We start from the raw sequence: 23034 nt of genomic DNA on the forward strand, positions 1-23034 counted from the left end.
ACTTCCAAATTGAAGTTGCAATTTGCAGGGTTTCTGCAGAAAACGCCTTTGAAATCGATTGCCAGTAATACACAGGGATGAACCCTGAAGACCTCACAATGAATTTATGGATTCATTCACCAGAGTGACTTTCTTTTTTGACCATTTAAAGTCCAAAAAATGCATTAAATCAGGTCATTTTCCATAAAACGTTAAGATGATGTAATTAATTCATAGTTATATTTGGTAACATGTTAAAGGTATCTCATTCGCTTAACTGTTTTATTTCTGTTCATTCACAAAAAAGTTCAATTTCTGTCATTTCATTTATAATTAGCAAAATTTAATCCAAACGTGAGGGTAAAAAATTTATCCATGATTTTTATTCTTGTTAGGGCTCTTGCAAAAAGCAATTATTATGCAATTAATTTTGAATATTCAATTAACAATAAAATTATATATAGATAATTTTGGTATATAATATGTGTATACAAATAATGTGTGAATATGTAATAGAATAATTTTAAATTAAAGATAAAATAATACTCATTTACATGATAATACATTATCTATATATTGACCAACACTCTAGTATGTATACGAAGAGTATAAAATTTTACTTAAATATATTAAAATAATAATGAATGCACATTAAAATGGTTGTTGACTTCTTTTGAGTGGTATTTGGTTTCCAATAATTAAATATTATCTTTACAATCTATATTTTATTATTTATATTATTTTATTTAATTTATAAATAATAAAAGATTTTGATAATTTTTTATTACTAATAACAATGTAACATATAATATGAATAATAATCTAGCTATTGACTCTATTTTTTAAAATAAAATAATTATCTTGATAATAATAATAATGTTTTTATTTCTCTAAAACAATGTAATCTTATCATAAAATAAGATACATGTAAACATGTCTTTTTATAAAATATATGAAAATACGGGACTTTAATTTCAAAATTTTATTCATTAAATAAAGCTTAATAAAATCAATTGAGATCACTTTTAAAAAATGAATAATTATATATATATAATTTTTATATATAAAAAATAATATATTATTATATAATTAGATAATTAACAAATAAAAAGTAAAATATTATTTAATTACATAATAATATACAAATACGGTGTGTTTGTATGTTTACATGGAGCTCAAGGGCCTCGTGGGGGCAAAATAATTTTCCAGTTCTCGTTGTCGTCCTCACTGGGTTTTATAATTTATTAATTTTTTTTTTTTGGGGACAGACCGTGGTCTCTCTCCTTGTGAAATCCTGTGCTGCTCTTTTACAGCTTCAAGCCACAAACAATAAAAAAAAATAATCCAAAACGCACACTCGCCAATTACCCCGTTGATTTCCTCCTTATTCACGATCCTCCCGCTCCTCTCCGACAACAATTTTTTCCATATCCCGTGCTGCCCTCCTCCGCTGCCTAATTACCCTCTATTCAACGCCCATCCAGAGAACAATTTCTAATTGAATGAGGGTGCTGAACACCTTCCTTCTCTCAATTCTTCTAGAATATTCTGTAAGATATTTATTTATTTTTGCTTATTTATTTATTTTCGTTCAACGTTAATTTCGTAATACTAAACCTAGATTATCGTCGTTAATCTAATGTTTCATGGAGTTTTGTTGCCTTATTTCGTAAATTAATTCGTTTAGTCACTCATTTTGATAGTAAATGTTTATGTGCGTGTCTGTTTGTTAAAACAATCTTGTTGATTATATTTTTACAATTTAGCCCTTAATTCTTAGTTTTTTTTTTTTTTTCTACTGTTGTGTTTCTGAAATATTTGTTGCATGATTGTGGGTTCAAGTAGCTTAAAGACTGTTATTAGAGATTGGAAATTCATTTTAGTTATGCGTAACAATAACAAGTTTAGATTCTGTTAGCAAACTTTGAATGTACTTTGAAAAGCTGTTAGATTTCGCACGCTTGTTGTTGCGTCTGTCAAAGCTGGAGTCTATTGACTTAGACCGTCTCTTTCTCTACTTTGAAACATTTTAATACTGGGTAATTAGTTGTGTGTTATTATGTTCCAGCCAATCACGATTGTTTTGATATGCTTGGTTTTTTTTTTTTTTTTGGTGTCACTAATGTGAAGCTTACCAATTGTGTATGCTTCAAGTAGGTATGCTTTTATTACCATTTATGTTATATAATCATTATAGAATTTCGTCACATTTTTATAAGGAGTGAATGGTGATGATCTTGTGTGTATCATATCTTTATAAGGTTGGTCTTTAGTAGCGTCCATGTAGCTTGTCATTTGGGATTGACGGTTTTGGCTTTATTTTTGTGTTTTATTTTCTTGTCTTTTTGAAATAAAGATTATTGGATTTCTATTGTGTGTTGTGATGCTAAGTTGTTATCTACAGCACTGGAAAACAGGTTTTTCTTGGTAGTGCTTTATTGAACGAACAAAGGCTCAAAATTACTTAGACTTGGAGTTCTTTTCTTTTTTTTAAAAAATTATTTAGAGCAAAAAATACTAAAGAGTATGTAAGATGTGATTGTGTAACATTATTCTGGATGAAATATAACTCTTTCCGCCAAGGATAATGATTACACGGTTGATTCAATATATTTGTAAGAGCTGCAATGACAATAAATAACGTTGGGCCTTCTAGCTCTTCCATCTATTCTTTATTACTCTTCCCTACTTAGTAGAATTACTCCCCTAGGATTTTATGGATGATACTGTTTGCACATATTAACTTAAAATCTGAAATGTCATGACTGACATTTAGTGGGCTTGTATTGGAAAATTCTTGCTGAAAATATGATATAATGAAGCATCCTGAAGTAGAGAACTTCATAGGCTCATTAGCTCTGTGTAAGGATGTCTTATGGATGCTCATGTTTAAAATTTTGTGAATGATGTGTTTGTGGTTTGTTTTAGTTTTGTAATTTGTGGTATGAGTCTAAAGGCAAAAACTGTTAACAAAAAGTTTCCATCATTTGCAACGTGAAATACTAGTGCTTATTTTAAGAAAATGACAATCGCATTTAGGACGTTTTCCACTAGTTAAGGATGTATAATTTTGACTTACTGATATGGACACAACTATTGTGATGTTTCCAGTTCTGATATCAATGTATTGTTGGAACAGGTGATTTATTGTATTAGCACACTTATGTTGTTGAGCAATAATATTTAAATATTTTTTTCATACAATTTTTGGGGATTAAGATTTTATAGAAGCATGGCCTGTGACATAGATAATTTTACCTGCCAACTGTTGATGGAAAATTTGGCCTGCATTGCATTGACTCTAAAGGTTTCCAAAACATCTCATGTTCAAGGACCTTCTAGCTAACATAATCACTATAAGTAGGATAGGAAACCCGCCAGAATCAGAAAGTGGGAGACCTGCAACCCCCAGGCTTAAATGATTTACTTTTAACACACTATACATTATCAAAAAATATTGAATGGATATATGCATATAAATTTTCAAAGTAGCTCAGGGAAGCTTTTGTGACAAACTTGTGGATCTTTCTACACCTTCTTGAAATACTAGAATAATTAATCATTACTTTTATGAAATGCATCTTTGTGAATGTATTTGCCTGAGTTCTCAACGTCATGGCATGTTCTTTGCTTGCATATGTGCCTTGCTGATATGTGATCCAGTACACCTAAATATTTATAACCTATTAAGAGACGACAAAAAGACACATTACAACTATAACGATATCTGTTGATCAGCTGCTTCAACTATACTTGTCAGAAAATATAAAAATGTTGCTTTCAGCTTTTTGTCTTGATGATTTTAGCTTAATTGGGCTTTTGATTTAAGAATTAAATATTGTTACCAAGTGTATACTACATGCTGGTTTTAATTATTACATGAGAATTCCGAGGCAGTGAGTGTTTGATCGATTATTGAAATTACATAAAGTTCTTGATTCAACATTTAATGGTAAACTACTCAATCTCTGTATTCTTAGCAGGCAGTTTGTTGTCTCGGTCAAAGATCACAATTAAATACTTCTTAAAAAAACAAAAAGAAATATCATAAAATACCCTTATCTTCATAGTAGGTATCCAGACTGACCTGATCTAAATTCTATAAATATAAGTTTCTGAATACATTTTTCAGACCAAATCTGTTATATATTTTTCTGAGTCCAAAGAATAAGTACAACGAGTGATAACCGCTTAGTTGATGGAATTGTCAAAACTCGAGTCAACCCTATAAAATACGTACAGCATAGTATACAAGACTATATAGTTTCTTTCTATGTAGTTGTTTATTTGTGGGGAATTTTAGAATTAGATGATTGTGCTAAGTTATTGCATGTCATTTATCAATTTAACAAGCCAGCTTTATCTTGTTAAGATATAAACTGTCATGTTACTTTCCTGATGCACTACAAATGTTAAAGATTTATTCCCCCAAGAGGAGCTAAAGATATTAAAGAGTTGTGAAAATGATAGTAAGTAGTACTTGGGACAATTTTGGTTTGACAACTAAGTATACTTATATTGGATAACAGGAGTAATGACATTTGTAAAGTTGTTCCATGGAAAACCTGTTTGTAAATGATAGATACTGAATATATAGTTTTCCGAAAGGTTTTTCTGTTAGAACTTATCTAAGGCTTATGCGATATTATTTTCTTTTATAGGCTCATCTACCATGAACTTACTGTGTCCTGCTGTTGACCCTTAATGTGTTCATTTAAAGACCCTAATTGAGAAGGGGAAGATCCTGTTCCCATAGTCATATTTCTCAAATCTAGCACTTTGAATATTGATTGTTTGTTCAATATATTAGATGGTTTCAATTGTCTTCTAGAAACATATGTGGAGTCTGTTTAATTTAAAATTCCACAATTGCTGCCACTAGTACAAAATTTTAACAACCACTTGACAAAGACTGTTGCATGAAATGTGACCGAAAAAATCTGCTTTTTTATTTGATTAAACTTTTAGGTTCATCAGTTTTTACCTTTCAATTATGTTTTTCCCGCTAAGACTCTCAGATTCCGTGGGAACATTAGTTCTACTATGTTTTAAGGTCAAAGGCATAAGATACACAACTTATCAGCTAGAGATAGTAAGAGATGACTTGGTTTAGTTTACCTTGTGTATGTGGGACATGGCACTTCTTTAGCTAATTGTAGTTTTGAGACTGCTATTGTTTACATCTTTAGTGACCCTAGTGTATTTTGCTTCTAAAGCAGTCTAAAAGCTAGTGATGAAACTTTTCTATAACGTATCAATGCTGAACGGTTAATAAGGGTGCATGGATATTTTCATGTGTGCCGAAGATTGCATCAACTTTTCTTCATGTTGTGGACAGTTTGCTGGTAAATCTAGAAGCTTGAGTCACAGGGTGGTCAGGGATTGATTATCTGCTTTTAAATAGTTCTAACATCTTTTTTCTACCTGAAATTTCTGTACTTTGGTACTTATATGACCTCATAGACTTTATGTATTTTCCTATTCCATTAATCTCCTGCAAGAATAATCATGCTTGGTATTGAATGTGATATTTAGATTCAGTTTTCATTATGGTTTGCTTTCTTGTATGCTTTTATGCTCTTGACAACTTCAATTTGTGTATGGTGTAACAAATTTCATCAAGGAATGCTGTTTATCCTGACTTGTTTTTACTGTTTCTAGGTTTCCTCCAATTGCTGAACTTTTCCTGGCAATCAAAGTCATTTTGTTGGTCTGTCTGGTCAGAGTTTTGAACTTTTGATGCAATAAAACAGCCTTTTCATAGCTAGAGGATTAAATGGAGCTAAGAGTTTCATCTCCTAAGCAAGCAAATCTTTCTCCCCCTGATTGTGTTAGTGATCCTGAAGAGAAGGAACTTAGTGATGAGGATGATGGTGATCGCAACCATAAGCATCGTAGGCGGGAGGCACGGTCTCAATCCTTGGAGAGAGATTCTATGGAACAAGCTTATACAAGGCCATATAGAAAGCGCAACAAATTTTTTGAAAATGGGCATCCTTTCAGGGCAAATGAATCTCAAGCTAGTGAATCCTGGAAAAATTATAACATGACTTCTTTAGAGAAAGATCTTACAGCAAAGTTTGAAAGAAAACGCCCTGGCTTAGCTCCGCTATCCCGAGCACCTTTGGATTTAAATCAAAGAATGAGGGTAAACCAAACATATTATGGAGACCCTGGGACTGGAAGGGGAAGAGGGAGGGATTCTGGTCTCTGGAACCAACGAGATTCTAGGTTCAGCTCTGTCGATATTGCTTCCCAAATGGTTCAGCCAGCGCTGGTTGCACCTAGTCTCTTTGCAGGAAGGGGCTTGCCTAATGTTTCGAATGCACAAAGTGCATCATGGAGTGCATATGGATTGATTCCAGGTTTACCAAATGGGGGCTTAGATACACTCCATTCCATTGGTTTGCAAGGGACACTTAGACCACCTTTGAGTTCTTCTTTGAATATGGGCATTACTCGTCAAAGGTGTAGAGACTTTGAGGAGCGTGGATTTTGTCTGAGGGGAGACATATGCCCAATGGAGCATGGTGTCAATCGTATTGTTGTTGAAGATGTTCAGGTATGTGTCAAGTAAATTTTCTTCTTGTTTCTAGGGACCATTGACGTTTTGACATTGCATGATACTCGGATAATTTTTTGGGTTAATTTCCTTTTTTTTAATTTTCTAAAAAAAGTCCTGCTTAGTCAAAATTTGGGTACATGGAAAGAAGAAAAGTGTTTTAGCAGTGCTTCTCCGTCAGAGCAGTATATTTTTCAGGGAAAGCAGATGTATTTGTAGAATTGGGTTTATTATTTCTCCAATCTGGCTTTCGTGTTTATAATGTGTAGATTGTATCAAGTTGCTCATGATGATTCTGTTCCTTGCAATTTTTTGTTCAACACCTGCTAAATGGTTGGTAAGAGTGATTATTAGTACATCAAAAGTGCAGTTCATTTCCAAATAATAACAGTATGACTTATCTTACATTGGATATGTTGGTTCCACTTAACTGGGTTCTTCTCTATTTCTTCAATGACCAATAGTTTTTGAATACTTAATTTGGAGGAGAAGCCCTTGGAAGATAGGCAAGCCCTCTAGCTTGGTGCTTATGGGTCAAGTTTGTTACTTGATTAACATCAGATCTGCAGAATCGATGGAGACTTCTATACTAGATTATTCCGATCTCCTAGCCATTTGCTTGATTATCTGTAGTTACTGGTGAAATGTTCCATGGGAGATTCATTATATATACATACATACATATATGCGTGTGTGTGTAATTTGTCTGATCATCTCCTCTATAATTAATGAATATACATTATATTTACTGTTTTGTCCATTAAATTGTGTGCTGGAATTTCTCCTGGCTGTGATAGTTATTCAATTTTGCTTGGTTGTGTATTCATTTGTCTAATTTATTGCATTTTGATTTACAGAGCCTTTCACAGTTTAATCTCACTGTCCCGCTTCCAAGTGCACCACTATTGGCAACACCTGCTGGACCAGGGCCTCTACCTTCAGTTGGTGCTCCAACTACATTGATGGGTAGCAAAGGAACTCATAGTAAAGGTAACAAGCCTGGAATGACTGATGATGGTTTGGGCTTAAATGGTGCATTTTCAGATTCTGCTACTGCAGATGGAGCTGATTTGTATGATCCAGATCAACCCCTGTGGAATAATAATGGTCTTGAAACATCATCTACACTCACAGGGCTACAGCCATCTAATGATGAAAGTGAACCTTTGTTAAATGAAGATTCTTCTGATCATCATCTTGTCAGGTTTGGTGATGGTGTTGATAATGAAGGCCCAATGAGAATTACTGGGTCTACTGGTGGTTCACATAGCACAAGTCCATCTGTTTGGGGTAGAATTGGTGTTAAAAATAGATCAAATGTGAAAGAGAAAACTGATGCAACATTAAGTTCCTCAGATTATATTGAGAGTGAGACCAAGGAAGGTAAAGATGCATTATCCAGCCTTCATGGTGCTTTCCGCAGAGGAAAGCGGAGTATTGATGAGAATACTGACTCAAAAACTGTGGATGCATCTGCCAAGACACAGATTGATGCTATTCATAATGTCCGGAAACCATCACAAAAGGCATTGCGTACCGTATTTGTCAATGGGATTCCCCAGAAAGACAATAGAAGAGAGTCACTTTTTTCACATTTCCGCAAGTTTGGAGAGGTTGTTGACATTTATATCCCGTTAAATAGTGAGCGGGCTTTTATACAATTTTCCAAAAGAGAAGAGGCAGAGGCTGCTCTAAAGGCACCTGATGCTGTTATGGGTAACCGCTTTATCAAGCTCTGGTGGGCTAATCGTGATAGCATACCAGATGATGGTATAGGCAGTGGCATTAGCACATCTGTGACTCCTCGTGGTGTGACACCGGCTTCAGTCCCACCCCATCTGTCTGTTGCTAACAAAGTAAAGGATAATAATTTTCAATCTGCTCCTGTGATGGGTAGTACTGCCCCTGCTTCTGATGTTTCTCTACCTGCCTCTGATCAGCCTTTACCTGTCATTGCAAATAGTCCCAAAGTTCCTCCTCCTCTGCAAAAGAAGTTGGATGGTCTGGAGCAGTTGAAGGAGGAACTTCGAAAGAAACAAGAATTGCTGGACCAAAAGCGGAATGACTTCCGACGTAAACTGGACAAACTAGAGAAACAAGTAACACCTAATTTCCTTACCTTCATATTATGACTTATATTTGTATTTCTAAATGATTTAAAATTTTTTATGATGCCTGTAATTTCTTGGCTGTCATGTTGGGAAATTCCTTTTTCTGTTCACTTTAACAGTAGTTAAAATGTCAGTGTACTTATATTTGCTTGCTTTCTAAACCCCCAGAATGGCAAGATTCTGGGTCATGGATTTACTGAACCAAAATGTGCATATTCAATATGAAACTTACTGCATTTTGTTACTACAACTGTGTCACTCATTGGTTCGATCTATTTTTTTATTTGTCATGGTATTGAGAAGTGTACTTTTTGGAGATCACGTACACAAATAACTTTGTTCTGTTTATCCAATTTCGGAATGTGATGAAGTAATCATTTCTTTACAATGGTTGTTTTTTGTTTGTTTTGCAGTCTGGAGGAGTCAAGTGTGAGTTGGGGATGGAGCAAGCTGCTAAGAGACCTAAAGTAGGAGTAGCAGCTGATCTTGCAAAAGGTTTAGGAAGGTCCTCTGATCCTGGTGGAGTGGCATCACCACATGCTGAAATGATGGCAGAGAAGAACAAAATAGTGGACACTGTTGTATCCCATAGTCCCAAATCAAGCACAGCCATGGTATTGCATGAATCTGCAAGCTTCAAGCAGCACATTCGTCCATTAGCACCTGTAGGGCCTCCATTTTTTATGAATAGATACAAATTGGACAATCGACCTACCACTTTTAGAATTGTTCCACCTTTACCAGCAGGTTTGGTAGATGTAAGTCTCTCTTTCTCTCTCTCCCCCCTCCTCCTCCCTGTAGAGCATGTGCTATGTATATGGTGCATTTCATCACCGTGCCATGAGTAGGGGCTAGTTTTTGGTTGGTATTTTTGTAGATGTTGAATCATGAACTCCTTGCTGTGAGGCAGTGTGTTTCTCAGTCATTACACGAGGTGAAGCATGGCAAAAGGTTTTCAGGCTCTCAGAATGCATGGGAGATTCTTTATGCTTTATACAGAGGAATCCAACCATAAAGAAAATTAACAAAAAGGGTGTAGAAGAACTAAATCAAAGGATTGAGTTTAATTGCTATGCTTGCATATCTGCATCTGTATGAATTGATACCAATCATTAATATAGGTAAAAGCTTATAATTATGAGTTGTGAAAAAGCTTATGAAAGAATTTTGGTTTGAGTGCCTGGTAATTTTGATTGCTCAAGCAATAATACAAGGAATTAGGCAGAGGCTTTTAGGGATTGGGACTTGGGAGACCTTCTAATTCTTATCAACCTGTAAGCTATACTTCTATCATGCATAATAGCTGTAAATGATCAGTTTTCTGTTAAAATATGATATCTATGCACTAATGTGGTCTTTCTTTTTTATAAATGCATTTACATAGTGTTACTCCTAGGATTGGTTTTTACATGCTGTATGTATGCACACTCAATCAAAATGTAAATTGAAGTCTTATTTCCCTACCAGGTTGCTGTCTTGAAGGAGCATTTTTCATCGTATGGTGATCTTTCTGCTGTTGAGTTGGAAGATGGTAAATTCCAAGATGGTGCTAATGGGTTAGATACAGAGAAAAATTTCTCAGCTCTTATAGCATTTACAACACGCCGATCAGCTGAGAGGGCATTTCAAAATGGAAAATGTTGGCAAGGCCACAATCTGCAGTTAATGTGGTTGATGTCTAATAGCTTTGGCCATGACCTCAGTAATAGAGAAAATTCATCACCTGCTCTTAAGGGATCTTCAGATGATGATGCTCAGAAAAAAGAAAAATCAGCTTGCAACACATCCCAGGAAGGTACTGCAGACACAGAAAATTTGTCATCTGCTCATAAGGGATCTTCAGATGCAGATGCTCAGGAGGATGATAATTTAGAGTGCATTGTTTCCCAGGAAGGTGCTACAGCAGGGAATGTGGAATCTGAAAATTCAGAGAGAAGTAGTGTCGAGCATGCAGAATTGGAAGGAGTTTTCCAGCCGGGTCCAACCACAATGTCTGGAGAGGAAGAGTCTCCGAAGGACAATGTTTGTTGAGGAAGGACTGATTGCTGGGTTTGTACAGTGAGGTAAAATGTTAAATTTGTCAAATTCTAATTTTCAGGAGACTTTTCAATTTTCTAATATGATTTTTTTGTCTTTCTTATTGATGATGGGATGTATAAAAATGAAATTTTCGGATTTTTTGACTGCCGCCATGGTAACAGTTAGATGAGTGGCAAATTTATGTTGTCTTTCATCTTAGATGTGTACGAGTAAAGGATAAGTTGAGAATTATTGTTAAAATTAATGGACATTTTGAAGGATCTTATTCCACATCCAATTTATCCAGAAAATTTTGTGACAATTTCTTAGTCTGCATTACATGTGTTCCATCTTTCATAACGTTAGGTATGGTACAATTAAACATATATTAAAGTTGTGTGTATAATTTCCGCAAAATGTTATTTCTTTGTTACAGCATCTGAAGAAAGGCAAATCAGTAAACATCTGAATGTTATTCCGAATTTTGACATTACTTTCACCATTCTCATGTCTTTGTCTTCGTTAGCAGGGAGCAGTTCTCCCAAGCCTTTGTGTTCTTATCCTATTCCTATGACTTTTTTACGAAATACATGGATTATGTAGAAATTGATGGATCCTATGGAAATCGAAGATTTCCATCAAAACCAATTGATGAAGTCGTTTCTACGATTTTTCACAAAATACATTTTATGGGTCCTATGAAAGCCCATTGATTTTGATTTCAGGTGTTAATTTGAGTAGTGAAACGAAAGAACTCTCTCATAAATGGATATGATCTCTTTCTTATATGAAAAATTTGGCAAAATTGGACGAAGTTTTCTAGTTAAAAGAACCAAAAAAGCCATTGATTTTGCCCAAGCCCAATGAACAAGATTTCATAAGAGTAGAGCCTGAGCCCAATATTTGAACCTTGTATAAAAGTCAATTGAACAAATCTGGTTGAATCCTAAAAACAAAGGCATGCCAACCTACCATCTCTACAATAGCCAATCAGCAATAACCAACAAAACAAAATTACATTTTTACTTAAACCAAGAAATAGGATTATTTAGAAAAAAGGCGAAAAAGCCTTGATCATTGTTATTATTCCACACGATACACGATACAACATAAGCGAAAGACATAACTTCAGCAGAATTTTCATCTTAAAAGTTAAAACCATGAACAAAACTAGTCATGAAGTCATCCATAACAAACATAAGTGCCAATTGAACAAACATCTAAGCTTCTCATTCTTGAATGATCCACAGAACTTTCAATTATCTTAGAATCTTCTACCAGGTCCTCCAGCAGCCCGAGGAGGAATCATAGCTTGTGGCTCAACTTCAACAAGCCCAGACATGTCTGACAAGCCAAGAGCAGAAAGCATCTCTACGGTTTCCTTGTCAACCTTGATTTCGTCGGTCTTAATGGCTGACTCCTCAGGGACAAAGTCCATTCTGCGTTCACGCTCCTCTTCTTGGAGTTTCAATGAGATGCCACGAACTGGACCTTCCTGAATCCTCTTAATCAGATGGGTGGAGAACCCAGCAATCTTGTTACGAAGCCTTTTTGAAGGGATGATGGCAACCTCCTCCAACATCTTCTTGTTGGTGTGGAAGTCCAGCGTCATCTCAGAGTAATACCTCTCAACCACCTGGCGAGAGGACTTCTTCACAGTCTTGGTTCGAACACGACCCATCTCCAAGATTTCGCTGCTCCTGCAAACAGTAAGAAGGTGCTATAAGGAAAGAAATCAGGAAGCTACAGTTTGTAAACTAGTTTTGATAAACAATGTCGTAATTTATTACTTACCGAAGCCACAAAATAGAGAGAAAACTCCTAAAATTGTAATGAATTTTGAGTGAATAACACTGAATTACCAGAAGCACTTTTATATGATGCAAGTCTAGGATTCCCTGTAGGATTAGGATTCTTTAAGATAATTATCTTAATAATAGTAGGACTTGAATAAAAAAGAAATAAAGAAAAATAATTATTTGTAGAAATAATCTTAATTGGATCCTTAATCAAGTAGGATTATAATTTATAAATACGAAACCTAGTTTACTTTAACCTCTAAGTACATAATTTTACGAAAATCATAATAATATATATATATTTTTTAATTTTTAGGAAATGTTTGTAATTTTTTAAAGGTAATTATGTAATAATTAAAATTTTTATTGTTTTATTTTAAATACACTTACTTTATTGGCCAAAAGACTATTTCCCACCCAAACTATGTTGAATTCTCAAAATTCTCCCATTAACTTTGAAAATATCATTTATCCACTCATGGACTGTTAAACTTGTCATATCATTTTTTCTTCTCAAACCCTAAAAACTAACATTTTCCCCCCAACCTAAGTTTTTAAAAACTGTATTTTCCCCCTAGGGTTTCCAAACTTCAGATCCAAATTTTCTGGTGACCACCGGCGATCTCCAAGCACCTACTCTCCCTCTTCGACAACCCCTCTTTTCGACTGTGCTTCGTCCGATGCTCCTAGACGTCGTCGTCGAGGAAGACGATTTGTCTTCGTCGAGCAAAGACGATTTGTCTTCGTCGAGCGAAGACGATTTATCTTCTTCGAGCGAAGATGAATCGTCTTTGTCTCTGACGAAGATGACGTCTTTGTCGACGATGAAGACTCTTCGTCGAAGAAGAGTCTTCGTTGTTAATGAAGACGTCGTCTTCGTCTCTGAACGAACGTCTCGACGAAGACGACACAACGCCTAGGATTGTCGGACAACACACGGTCGAAAAGAGGATACGCCGGAGAGGAAGAGATGTCACCTAGAGATCGTCGGTCGTTGTCGAAAAATTCAATTGAAAGTTTGGAAACCTTAGGGGGGAAAATGTAGTTTTTAAAAACTTGGGTTGTGGGGAAAGTGTTAGTTTTTAGGGTTTGGGGGATTACATTTAAGTTTCTTTTTAATATTATAGATAAAATGATGATTTTGCCTTTAAATCTGTCAATCTAACGTTTTTTTTAATAACCCATGGGTAGGTAAATGGGTTTTTCAAAGTTAATGGGTAGGAAATTGCAAAAAACGCATATCTTGGGTGGGAAACAGTCCTTTGGCCTACTTTATTACCAAAACGTTCTTTCTACAAAACAGAGTGAAGAGTCTGGAATCGGCGTTCTTTTGTTTCCGCCGGCGTTGCTCTCCTTCAACTGTGCTTTGTAATTGTGATATCGCTACTGACTCCACCAACGGTTATCGCAGTTCTCGCTGCTCGTTTTTCTCTTATCAGAATCTATCAATGGTGAATACGGTGCTCACTGAACTCGACGACAAAATTGTGCGCAGCATGGCCGTGGGCGCTGTTTTTTCAGACTTTGTAAATCTTGTTTTCTTCATTTCATGTTCATAATTTCTTTTCACCTGACAAATTAAGTATAAAAAGAACCAGTTTAGGTTTCGCTATTACATATTCTTAATGATTATTTTTTTTCTTAAATAAATTACAATTTCAGGGCGGGAAGATAAATTCACTTGACTTTCATCGGAAAGACGATTTATTGGTCACGGCTAGTGAGGATGAGTCGGTCCGTCTGTACGACATCGTTAATGCTAAGTGAGTCATTCAGATATGCTTTCTTCAGCTAATTTATCGCCTTAATTTGCGACACATTATTGCCTCTAATCACTATCCTCTGCTGATTGAAAAGTGGTGCTGTTACCAAGGTTTTAATGATAATCCAATTTCAGTATATTGTTTTCAATTTTACAGGTGTTAATACTATGGTAAACTTCGAGTATCTTAGATATGAGTTTAACTTTTCTTTTAATAAATTTCATTTAAAGGATGAAATCAACCTTATCATTCGAGGTTCTTTAATTTTTTTTTTTTCATAAATGAGGTTATTTTCAAAATATTTGACAGTACAATGTTCGGATCTCATTATTTTCAAGGATGATATAAGCCTGGAAATCCCCAGTTTTCAACTTAGAGAACTCAGAGAAAATGTTTGAGATTATTGAAGTTAAAATAGAATAAAAGTTTATAAATGCAGTATGTGATATGTGTGTGTGTGTACACAGACACTAATTATATGTTTTGAGGTTTTAATCATTTTTGTGTTATAAACTTCAGGTTGCTCAAAACCACATATCATAAGAAACATGGCACCGATCGTATTTGCTTTACTCATCATCCAAGCTCTGTTATTTGCTCAACAAAATCTAATTTGGATTCTACTGGAGGTGAGTTTCTCAGTGTAAATTTCTTGTAGAAGAGCAATTAATAAATAAATTAACCCTGGAAAGTAAAAGGGATGTCTGATTTTTGTGATTTAAAGGTAGGCTGGTAATATGTGTATTCTCTTTTCTTGCCAGAATCTTTGCGGTATCTGTCAATGTATGATAATCGAATTCTCCGCTACTTTAAAGGCCATAAAGAGAGGTTTGAATAATGTGAATTTTTGGTGTTTTACTAATATGTAGATAAAGCAATTGCCTCTGATTTTGAATATAAGTTCAGTTGTCACACATAGTTCCAGAAAAGGTTTTCTGTATGCTTATACAAAAGAGAAAAAAAATAGATTCTTCTTTTCTTTTTTATGTTTATTTTGCGACATTATGATTGTGATTATTAAACTCTTAGTTGATGTTGTAGGGTTGTTTCCCTCTGCATGTCTCCAGTAAATGATTGCTTCATGTCTGGTTCTCTTGACCACAGTGTCAGAATGTGGGATCTTCGTGTAAATGCTTGCCAGGTTTGTTTCTTATTTCTCATGAATTTTATGGACGTTATAAGCTTCCAAAGAAAATCAACAATGCATTACAAATAATTTAATCAATCCTGAATTACTGGACACTAGTGTTCTCCCCCATTCACTATACTAAAGAAGCAAAGTAGCCTGAAATTTTACTGTAAGATTCTGTTGTAAAATTTGTGGATCAAGGTTGCTAGTATATATATAATCATTTTTTGTTGGTCAATGTCCAGTAATACTGGCTTGTATTAGGATTGGCACTTTATAATTATGTTCTTACTTTAAAATATACACAATGGTGATTTATGCTTACTGACATAGTTTTCAGGGAATTTTACATCTACGTGGTAGACCGACAGTTGCATATGATCAACAGGGTTTGGTCTTTGCAGTGGCAATGGAAGGTGGTGCAATAAAATTATTTGATTCACGATCTTATGACAAGGTACTTATCTTTAAAACATCAGCTTGTGTTCTGGCAATTTATGATGTCATAGATTTTATGCACTTTTTCAATTGCAGGGCCCCTTTGACACCTTTTTAGTTGGTGGTGATAGAGCAGAGGTTTGTGATATCAAATTCAGCAACGATGGCAAATCAATGCTCTTGACAACAACAAATAACAATGTTTATGTTCTTGATGCATATGGAGGAGAGAAGGTTAGATTGTCTGTTTTGTTTTAGGGTTCTCATGGGTAATAGTTTTAACCTTTCCACTGCAATGTAAGAGCAATACTCTGAATATTCTGTTTTTCTTTTTACCTTAAGATGTGTGTGTGTGTGTGTGTGTGTGTGTGGCTTTAAGTAACCAGTAGTGAGACTTTCCTATGTGCAGCGGTTTGCTGTCAATTTGGAGCCATCTCCAAATGAAACTATTGAAGCAACTTTTTCCCCAGATGGGCAGTATGTGGTCTCAGGTATCATCCAGTATTTAATAAGTTCTCTATTTGAAAAGTAAAATGCATCCTCTAGTATATTACCATATCTATTTTTCTTAGTTGGTCATTTCTATTGAGTTCTAGAATTAGTTCTAGCATTGAAACTTCGTGCCAGTTTTATACCGCTTACAAAACTGGGAAATTCATAATTAAGAAGCGTATTATTCCACCTTGGTATATTTAAGAACCTCAAAGTCTTACACAGTTCTTTGTAGTTGAAACAATCTTGCCAATTCAATCAGTCATGTAGATCTCCATAGAACATCGATTTTACTGTCTTGCACTTGGATCTAATAGAAATGACTCTTTCCACATGAACATCCATTTTGTGGTGATTTGATTTTTTGTATCTAATGATTGATTGTTTTTGTTCAGTGATTAGCTTTTCAATTGGGATGCAATTTGCTTAAATTTTCCTGTCTTCCATTTGGGTTATGATAAACTAAGTTTTGTCCTGTTGTTTTTGAAAGGATCAGGAGATGGAACAATTCATGCCTGGGATATCAACTCAAGAAACGAGGTACCAGTACTTTTTTGTTTTGCTCTTTTTTGGGTTGGGTATTTTAAAAAGTTTGAATGTTACTTTTTTGGAGTGCATTCAAAGTTAAAATCCTTAGATGATTTGTAAGTTAGTATCATGCGTTTATAACTAGACCATGGCTATGCTGGACCACATCCTTGACTTCTTTTCTGTTCTTCCTTAAAAACGGGGGAAATTTTGAAGCTCATGTAAATCATAGTTAAGGCTTTTAGCTGCTTGTGTCTTGATAGTTGGAAAATAATAAATACATTCACTTTTATTGAGGACTGTTCAACAGTCGACCCAAGCACACTGGTTGGTCCTGCTAAACCCAATCATTTATATCTTTGGAAGTCAGTTCCTAAATTGAAACAAGAAATTGGTAACGTAACATAGAAAATGGTAAACTGGCAAGTATGACAACCTTGAAGAAAGATTCATGATGTAGTAATAACAACATTACTTTCATTTATTTTTGGCCTCCAACCAATGTTTTCTATATGATTATATATGTAGTATGACGTAGTAGCATGTTATTAAATGATTTGTTTATTATGATTTATTTATATATATATAATATTAATATATGTAATATTACTCACCAGTATTTCACTCTGTGTTTTGATTTGTGGTTAGGTGGCATGTTGGAATGCCCACACAGGAGTATCTTCATGCTTGAAATGGGCTCCCCGTCGGGTGATGTTTGTTGCTGCCTCTTCTGTTCTCTCATTTTGGATACCCAACGCCCATGATCCCGCTTCTGGGGAACCTCAATCTCAACAAATTTCTCATTCGACCCCTTCTTTGTCTTAGCTCTCTCTTCTCTATTGTTTTTATGTAAGGTCCTCCCATAAATCTAGTAAGCATTTCTCTGGTTCATCTTTGGTTGTTGTTGAGAAAGAAGAATGCCAAATACAGTTTGAGTGAGAGGACTGTATACTCGTTTTCTATTTGCATTTCATTTTTAGTTTCATCCATATTATTTCTAAGCTGAAGAAAGTCGGAATCTTAAAGAAAGAAAAACAGGAGTCACAGAGCATAACACATTTAAATTAAATTAAACAAATGAAATCCACATTACACAACACCAAATGCCTACATTGATAGAAAAACAACAACTACATGCGCAAACTTACACCTTAGAAAATCTAATTACATTACATTAAAAACCACACATTTATTATTCCTTTCCATTTCTATTTCCTCAAGCTCGAGCTCATGTCCTCCCTGTCCCAGTTTTCCCTGCTTCATGGGCCTTGCTCTGGATCTCTTGGCCAACTTCTTTGGTCCTCTGGCCCACATACTCTGCCATGTCTGCCATGCGTAGCTTTGCCTGGTCCGCCATCTCCGGCACTGAACCAATGCACTGCCGGAGGCTGTTCAAGATCCACGAGAATGAAGTCAGGCCCATCAACCCGAAAGCCCCGGAAGTGAAAAAGCCCGCCACTGCAAGCCCGATTGCAATAGCTGCTGGGACGATAACTGGGCTGAATATTATGAACAGCGGCGTGGTGACCACAAGCCCGATTATAGAACCGGCCAGGGTCAAACCAGCCAGTGCAAGCAAGGTGCCACCGACGGGCAGGAGTGTGACCACTGCAAGTACTTGGCTCGTAGAAGGCCCGCGTCTCGGCAAGAGTGACTTGACACCGGCTCCATAATGATCATAACGGTGCTGTGAGTGCACCTGAAGCTGGTGTGGATGTGAAAGGTCACGATCACGTTCAGCCATTGATGATGATGATAATTAAAAGGAGGCAGAGAGAGAGAGAGATGGGTTTTAAGAGAGGAGAAGTGGAGTTAGTTTTTATAGAGAAGTGAAGAGGTTCAAAAGGTGACACGTAAAAGTTTGCATGGCGACTAGACGTTTTGCATGAGAAACAAGTTTCAACGGGGGAATTGGAGATATAACAAAAAATATAAATGATGTGGCCTTTAAAGAAAAGAAGTTTGCTGCCATATTCCCTCCAAACGCAAGTAGTTTAATTGGTAAAGCATCTCGCTAAGTTTTTGATGAATATCAAGATGAAGCTTTAACTTATTCGAAAAAATAATCTGTCACATTTTTTTATGTAAAATTGTTATGTTGTGTTTTCTACATGAAAACAAGTGGGCATTTTGGACTTCTCTTCTCCCAATAGCTTCTTGATTTTGGGGCTAAAATATTTAATTTTATTTAGCAATTTATAAATTTTTTTTTTTATTGAACTTATGAAATTACACCATCGCATGGATTGCTGGTTCCCATTTCCAGTCTCATTCAAAGTTTACGTTATGAAAAGCTTTTCTATTTTATATTGTAGAGGAAATGACTTGGGACAAAGTGACTAATTTTAACTTTCATCATATTAAACTTCTGAAAGAAGAATGCATTCCCATGTTGGACTATTATCATCTTCATAAGTTCTTCTTCAACCTTCATGTAATCTTGTTCTTTAAGCCATTTTATTCAAAGCAACATTTTCAAACTTAAAGAAAGTACAAAGTATATAACCTAAATTATAGTGAAATACGTTCAACTATTTTTCGAAAAGTATGACTCAAAATTACATATGCCCATTAATATTCTTAGTCAAATACCCGATAGCAGAGGCTTCTTTAGAAAAAAAATTCAGGACCAGTAAATTTTCATTAGATCACAATTATATACACAGCCCAACTTGACTAAGTGAAGCAAATTCAACTTTTAACACTTGAAGACCCAAAGGAGGAAGGCGTCTAAAACGAAGGGCTCCAATTTGATAGGATTATTTAGCAATCTTGAAAGGGGTGAATGACTTAGAAGTTCATCAGATAAATGAAGAGTTTAATTTTAAAATATCGTTAAAAAAATTTTGAAACTTTACTCTTATGCTTGAAATATTACTCATTTGTTACTCAAGCACTACTTCGTGGTGAGTATTTATATTTTGTATTGCATATTCAAAAATTCGTGTCTTTGATCTTGACATTGGTTAGGTGCATTTGTACACTACTAAGATACTCTAAAGTGAAAAATATATTTCAAATCTCAATAACGTATTATAATAGAAGTAAAAAAAGAAGGAAACAAGAGGACTAGAGGAGTAACAAAGGCAACAACTAATCCAAGTAGGGGCAAGGCATGAGATGCGATGGTTGAAGGAAAGAGTATGTACAGCTTGGTTTGGTATGGTTGAGAACTTTTTAAACCCAAGTTGAAAAAATGGTTTAAAAAATTTTCAAACTAAATTGAAAAAAATGTAATTTAATTTAGTTTGAATCTATTAAAATATTTTGCTTCTAAATATATATAATTTAATAAAATTAATTGAATTATAATTTTTTAGAACATAATATAAACATGTAATATAAAAAGAAAATGACAAAATAAATATTAAAAAATAAATTATATACTTAATTATTTATTAAAAAATTCTATCAAATATAATTATATATATTTTAAAAAAAAATACATTTTACGGTTAATTTAAAAATTATTCAAACTATAATTTAAACTAAAAACTATTTTTTAAAATTTTATTAACTTAAATTAAATTATAATTTGTAAATAATTCAATTGAATTTTATAATTTAAACCAAGTTATCCACAATTGATTGATGTTATCCTCACCGAAATGTGCTTAAAAATAGGGCTCTATTCAAAATTCATGTGGTAAGGCCCACAGAGCTTTGGAGAGAAACATCCAATCAATCAAGTCAGTCAAGATTGCAACTTTTGGAATAAAGTTGTCTTTGATTTTGGACCTCTTGGGTCAGTTCAGTGACCCCCTTTAATGGGCGGTTGGGTCTGGCCCATTTTTACAATCGAAAAGGATTTCTAGATATGACCTGCTCCTTCACTTTCGCTATTTTGTTAACAATTTTTCCTTCGCATGCTCTCTTTTTGGCTTTACATAGGTGCTTGTCGGGGAGAAACGTTTTCAATCTTAATCTCTTGTCATTAATCTATCTAACTATAACCACTAAGTTATTAAGACTTCAATTCGTTATTTATTTTCCAAATCCCTTCTTATGTCACACTATTAATAGTGAAAATTCCACTAACGAAATATATATGTAAAATTAAAAATATAACCTTACACAAATAATAAATAACACCGAAAAACTTTTAAAATGGTTCGGCTCATAGTTAAAAAATCTACGTATATTGTTATGTAATTAATTGTTCTAATGAAAATTTGGCAAAGTAAAAGCATGGAATACAATAATAATAATAATAATAATAAATAATAATAATAATAATAATAAATGATTGTATTATAGGGGAGTAACAATATGAAATACCAAAAAATGACAACCCTTTGCTATTGCATGTACAATCTTATATTTATAGGACAAGCGAAAGAGATGACATATGATTAGACAGTAGATACACCAAAAAACCCTAGTAATGCAACAAATCTAGATATTTAAGATAATCTATTGTTTGAACTATTATATGAAAATAAGAGATAATCGTTATCTTATAATGATAGAAAATAGAGATGGAAAGTTATCATGTGAAAATAGAAGACAAAAAGAGGCATGTCTAGAAGATCCTGAGAACGGTTAAAACTGTTAAGATTCATTTTTGCTGTTATTTTAATTTCTAGAGAGAAGAATTTTTATCCACGTTATGATTCAACATGTACATAGATTACATGTTTAGTTGCTACTCACAATACTAATAGCTAGATTTTTTTTAATAAAACTCTTGTGCATTTTGTTAAAGGAAAGTTCGACAACACAACACGCTTTTGCAATTTTTATTGTCGAGGAGCAATTTTTTTCCATAGATATAGTATTTGTATCTGTGTTTAGTGCAATATCTATTACAAAACCATTTTTAAGTAATTAATTAGAGTGTTTTACAAGTGTAATAGAGATTTAAACTCAGGATTTCTTACTAAAAATTCAAATATTCTATTAATTTCGTTAACCTCTCATTTCTATCTATTATAAAACTAATGGATTCATCCAGTCATATCATATCTTAATTTGGAAGAAAGAATATATAGTTGAAAAAAAAACCGTATTCAAATTGTTTGTTGCAATGAGAACATATATTTTTACTGCCTTGATTGAGAAAATTTAGGCGAGTTTGTTGTTTCTTTGTAATCCCACTATAAAAAAGAGTTTGCGTGTGAAAGATTATGAATTATTTTGGTTGATTTTCTTACTTTTTGACTTCTTTTTCCACTGTTAGAAGGAGAGAAAATGAGAAAATACAAGCAAAATTAGCCACACAAAGAGAATATTCAAAGTAATTTGTTTGAATTTTGTTAACGTTTTTACACATTTTTTAACTCATGTGACAAACTTCCTTAACTAAACAGTTTACCAATTAAAACCAGATTACTTAATTCTATTTATTTTTCATAATCCAGCAATCTCCTGAGCTTGTTTTGCAAGTCAAGCTCAAATGTGAAGCTTCCAACAAACCAGGCATTACTATGAAAGGAAATCGTTAAATGTTGTTTCATGCAATTTGTCAGGCTAAAATTTCCGACCAACCCACATAGCATAGTCTGCCTTCTTGAGAATCAACCTTACATATGCCCACATTATGATTTAGAGTCGTTGGTTCTGTCACTGCCTCTTTGATTAACTCAAAACAGAATAAAACTAATAATTTTAAATCATAATGTGAGTGCATGCAAAGCTTGTTAAGAATGCAATATCAAAGATGTCACACGAACAGGTTGAAAATTTTAGCCTACGAAAAATTGCAATGTCATGCTTTATATAATAAAATCATGCAATTATAAATTTAGCTCTTTAATTAATAAGCATTGATCATTTATGGTCTTTGCTTCAATTTGAAGTGCATGTGATGAAGCAGTGCCGAATGTCTTACTACATGTACAAAGAGGAACAAATGGTCGATGATGAACAGCAAAGAATAATATAAAATAAATAATGGGGGAAGACAAATTAAAGGTGAAAAATCCAAGTAAGATACGCAGATAAATGCAAATTTATTTTACTGTAGATCAACAAACACTTCACATGGGATAACAATTCCTTTGTGGTTCCTACAAGACAAGCCATCTGTACAATTTCACTGTTAAAGACACTGACTTTGTTGTAATGGAAGTGGACAAAGACTTAAAATTGAGATTTTATGTATAAGAGGATATAGTTCAATGATTCTAACTGTTCACTGAATCTGAGGTTTTACCTGTTTGATGTGATTAGTTTACCTTCAAATAAGTGGTCCATATTTTAAGTGATGGAAAGA

General features: G+C 34.2%; 4 protein-coding genes across 5 annotated transcripts; 2 read left to right on the forward strand and 2 right to left on the reverse strand.

Moving 5' to 3' along the window:
- Nucleotides 1-1153: 1153 nt before the first annotated feature.
- Nucleotides 1154-10993, forward strand: LOC123196458 (zinc finger CCCH domain-containing protein 41-like). Its single transcript, XM_044610503.1, has 5 exons — nucleotides 1154-1529; nucleotides 5641-6541; nucleotides 7399-8640; nucleotides 9066-9410; nucleotides 10120-10993. Exons 2-5 carry the CDS (start codon nucleotides 5756-5758, stop codon nucleotides 10681-10683), a joined length of 2937 nt encoding a protein of 978 aa, XP_044466438.1. The 5' UTR covers nucleotides 1154-1529; nucleotides 5641-5755; the 3' UTR covers nucleotides 10684-10993.
- A 722-nt stretch (nucleotides 10994-11715) lies between these two features.
- LOC123196774 (40S ribosomal protein S17-4-like) lies at nucleotides 11716-12528 on the reverse strand. 2 transcript variants are annotated; one of them, XM_044610894.1, is made up of 2 exons: nucleotides 12466-12528; nucleotides 11716-12371 (listed from the first exon to the last, which is right to left on the reverse strand). In XM_044610894.1, exon 2 carries the CDS (start codon nucleotides 12350-12352, stop codon nucleotides 11936-11938), a length of 417 nt encoding a protein of 138 aa, XP_044466829.1. In that variant the 5' UTR covers nucleotides 12353-12371; nucleotides 12466-12528; the 3' UTR covers nucleotides 11716-11935. The 2 variants fall into 2 exon arrangements, with proteins under 2 accessions (XP_044466829.1, XP_044466830.1); XM_044610895.1 differs by having other exon boundaries at nucleotides 11716-12391; nucleotides 12466-12496.
- Nucleotides 12529-13708: 1180 nt separating this feature from the next.
- LOC123196769 (protein ANTHESIS POMOTING FACTOR 1-like) lies at nucleotides 13709-17809 on the forward strand (the record flags this gene model as incomplete). Its single annotated transcript, XM_044610887.1, has 10 exons — nucleotides 13709-13996; nucleotides 14133-14233; nucleotides 14753-14862; nucleotides 14995-15061; nucleotides 15275-15374; nucleotides 15703-15819; nucleotides 15897-16034; nucleotides 16210-16291; nucleotides 16783-16832; nucleotides 17469-17809. Coding segments are annotated over 10 exons (1230 nt in total), but the record flags the coding sequence as incomplete, so codon positions are not given.
- Nucleotides 17810-17861: 52 nt separating this feature from the next.
- Nucleotides 17862-18621, reverse strand: LOC123196772 (oleosin 18.2 kDa-like). Its single transcript, XM_044610891.1, has one exon. It carries the CDS (start codon nucleotides 18562-18564, stop codon nucleotides 18049-18051), a length of 516 nt encoding a protein of 171 aa, XP_044466826.1. The 5' UTR covers nucleotides 18565-18621; the 3' UTR covers nucleotides 17862-18048.
- Between the last annotated feature and the right edge of the window lie 4413 nt (nucleotides 18622-23034).

This window comes from Mangifera indica, chromosome 14 (assembly GCF_011075055.1).
Source record: "Mangifera indica cultivar Alphonso chromosome 14, CATAS_Mindica_2.1, whole genome shotgun sequence".
In the NCBI taxonomy this organism is placed as follows: Eukaryota; Viridiplantae; Streptophyta; class Magnoliopsida; order Sapindales; family Anacardiaceae; genus Mangifera; species Mangifera indica.

Excerpts from the sequence above, each read along its gene's own strand:
- LOC123196774 (XM_044610894.1), bottom strand. The coding sequence starts at position 12,352 with ATGGGTCGTGTTCGAACCAAGACTGTGAAGAAGTCCTCTCGCCAGGTG.
- LOC123196458 (XM_044610503.1), top strand. The coding sequence starts at position 5,756 with ATGGAGCTAAGAGTTTCATCTCCTAAGCAAGCAAATCTTTCTCCCCCT. Across the intron at positions 6,542-7,398 it reads TTGTTGTTGAAGATGTTCAG|AGCCTTTCACAGTTTAATCT; the intron begins GTATGTGTCAAG and ends TTTGATTTACAG. Across the intron at positions 8,641-9,065 it reads TGGACAAACTAGAGAAACAA|TCTGGAGGAGTCAAGTGTGA; the intron begins GTAACACCTAAT and ends TTTGTTTTGCAG.
- LOC123196772 (XM_044610891.1), bottom strand. The coding sequence starts at position 18,564 with ATGGCTGAACGTGATCGTGACCTTTCACATCCACACCAGCTTCAGGTG.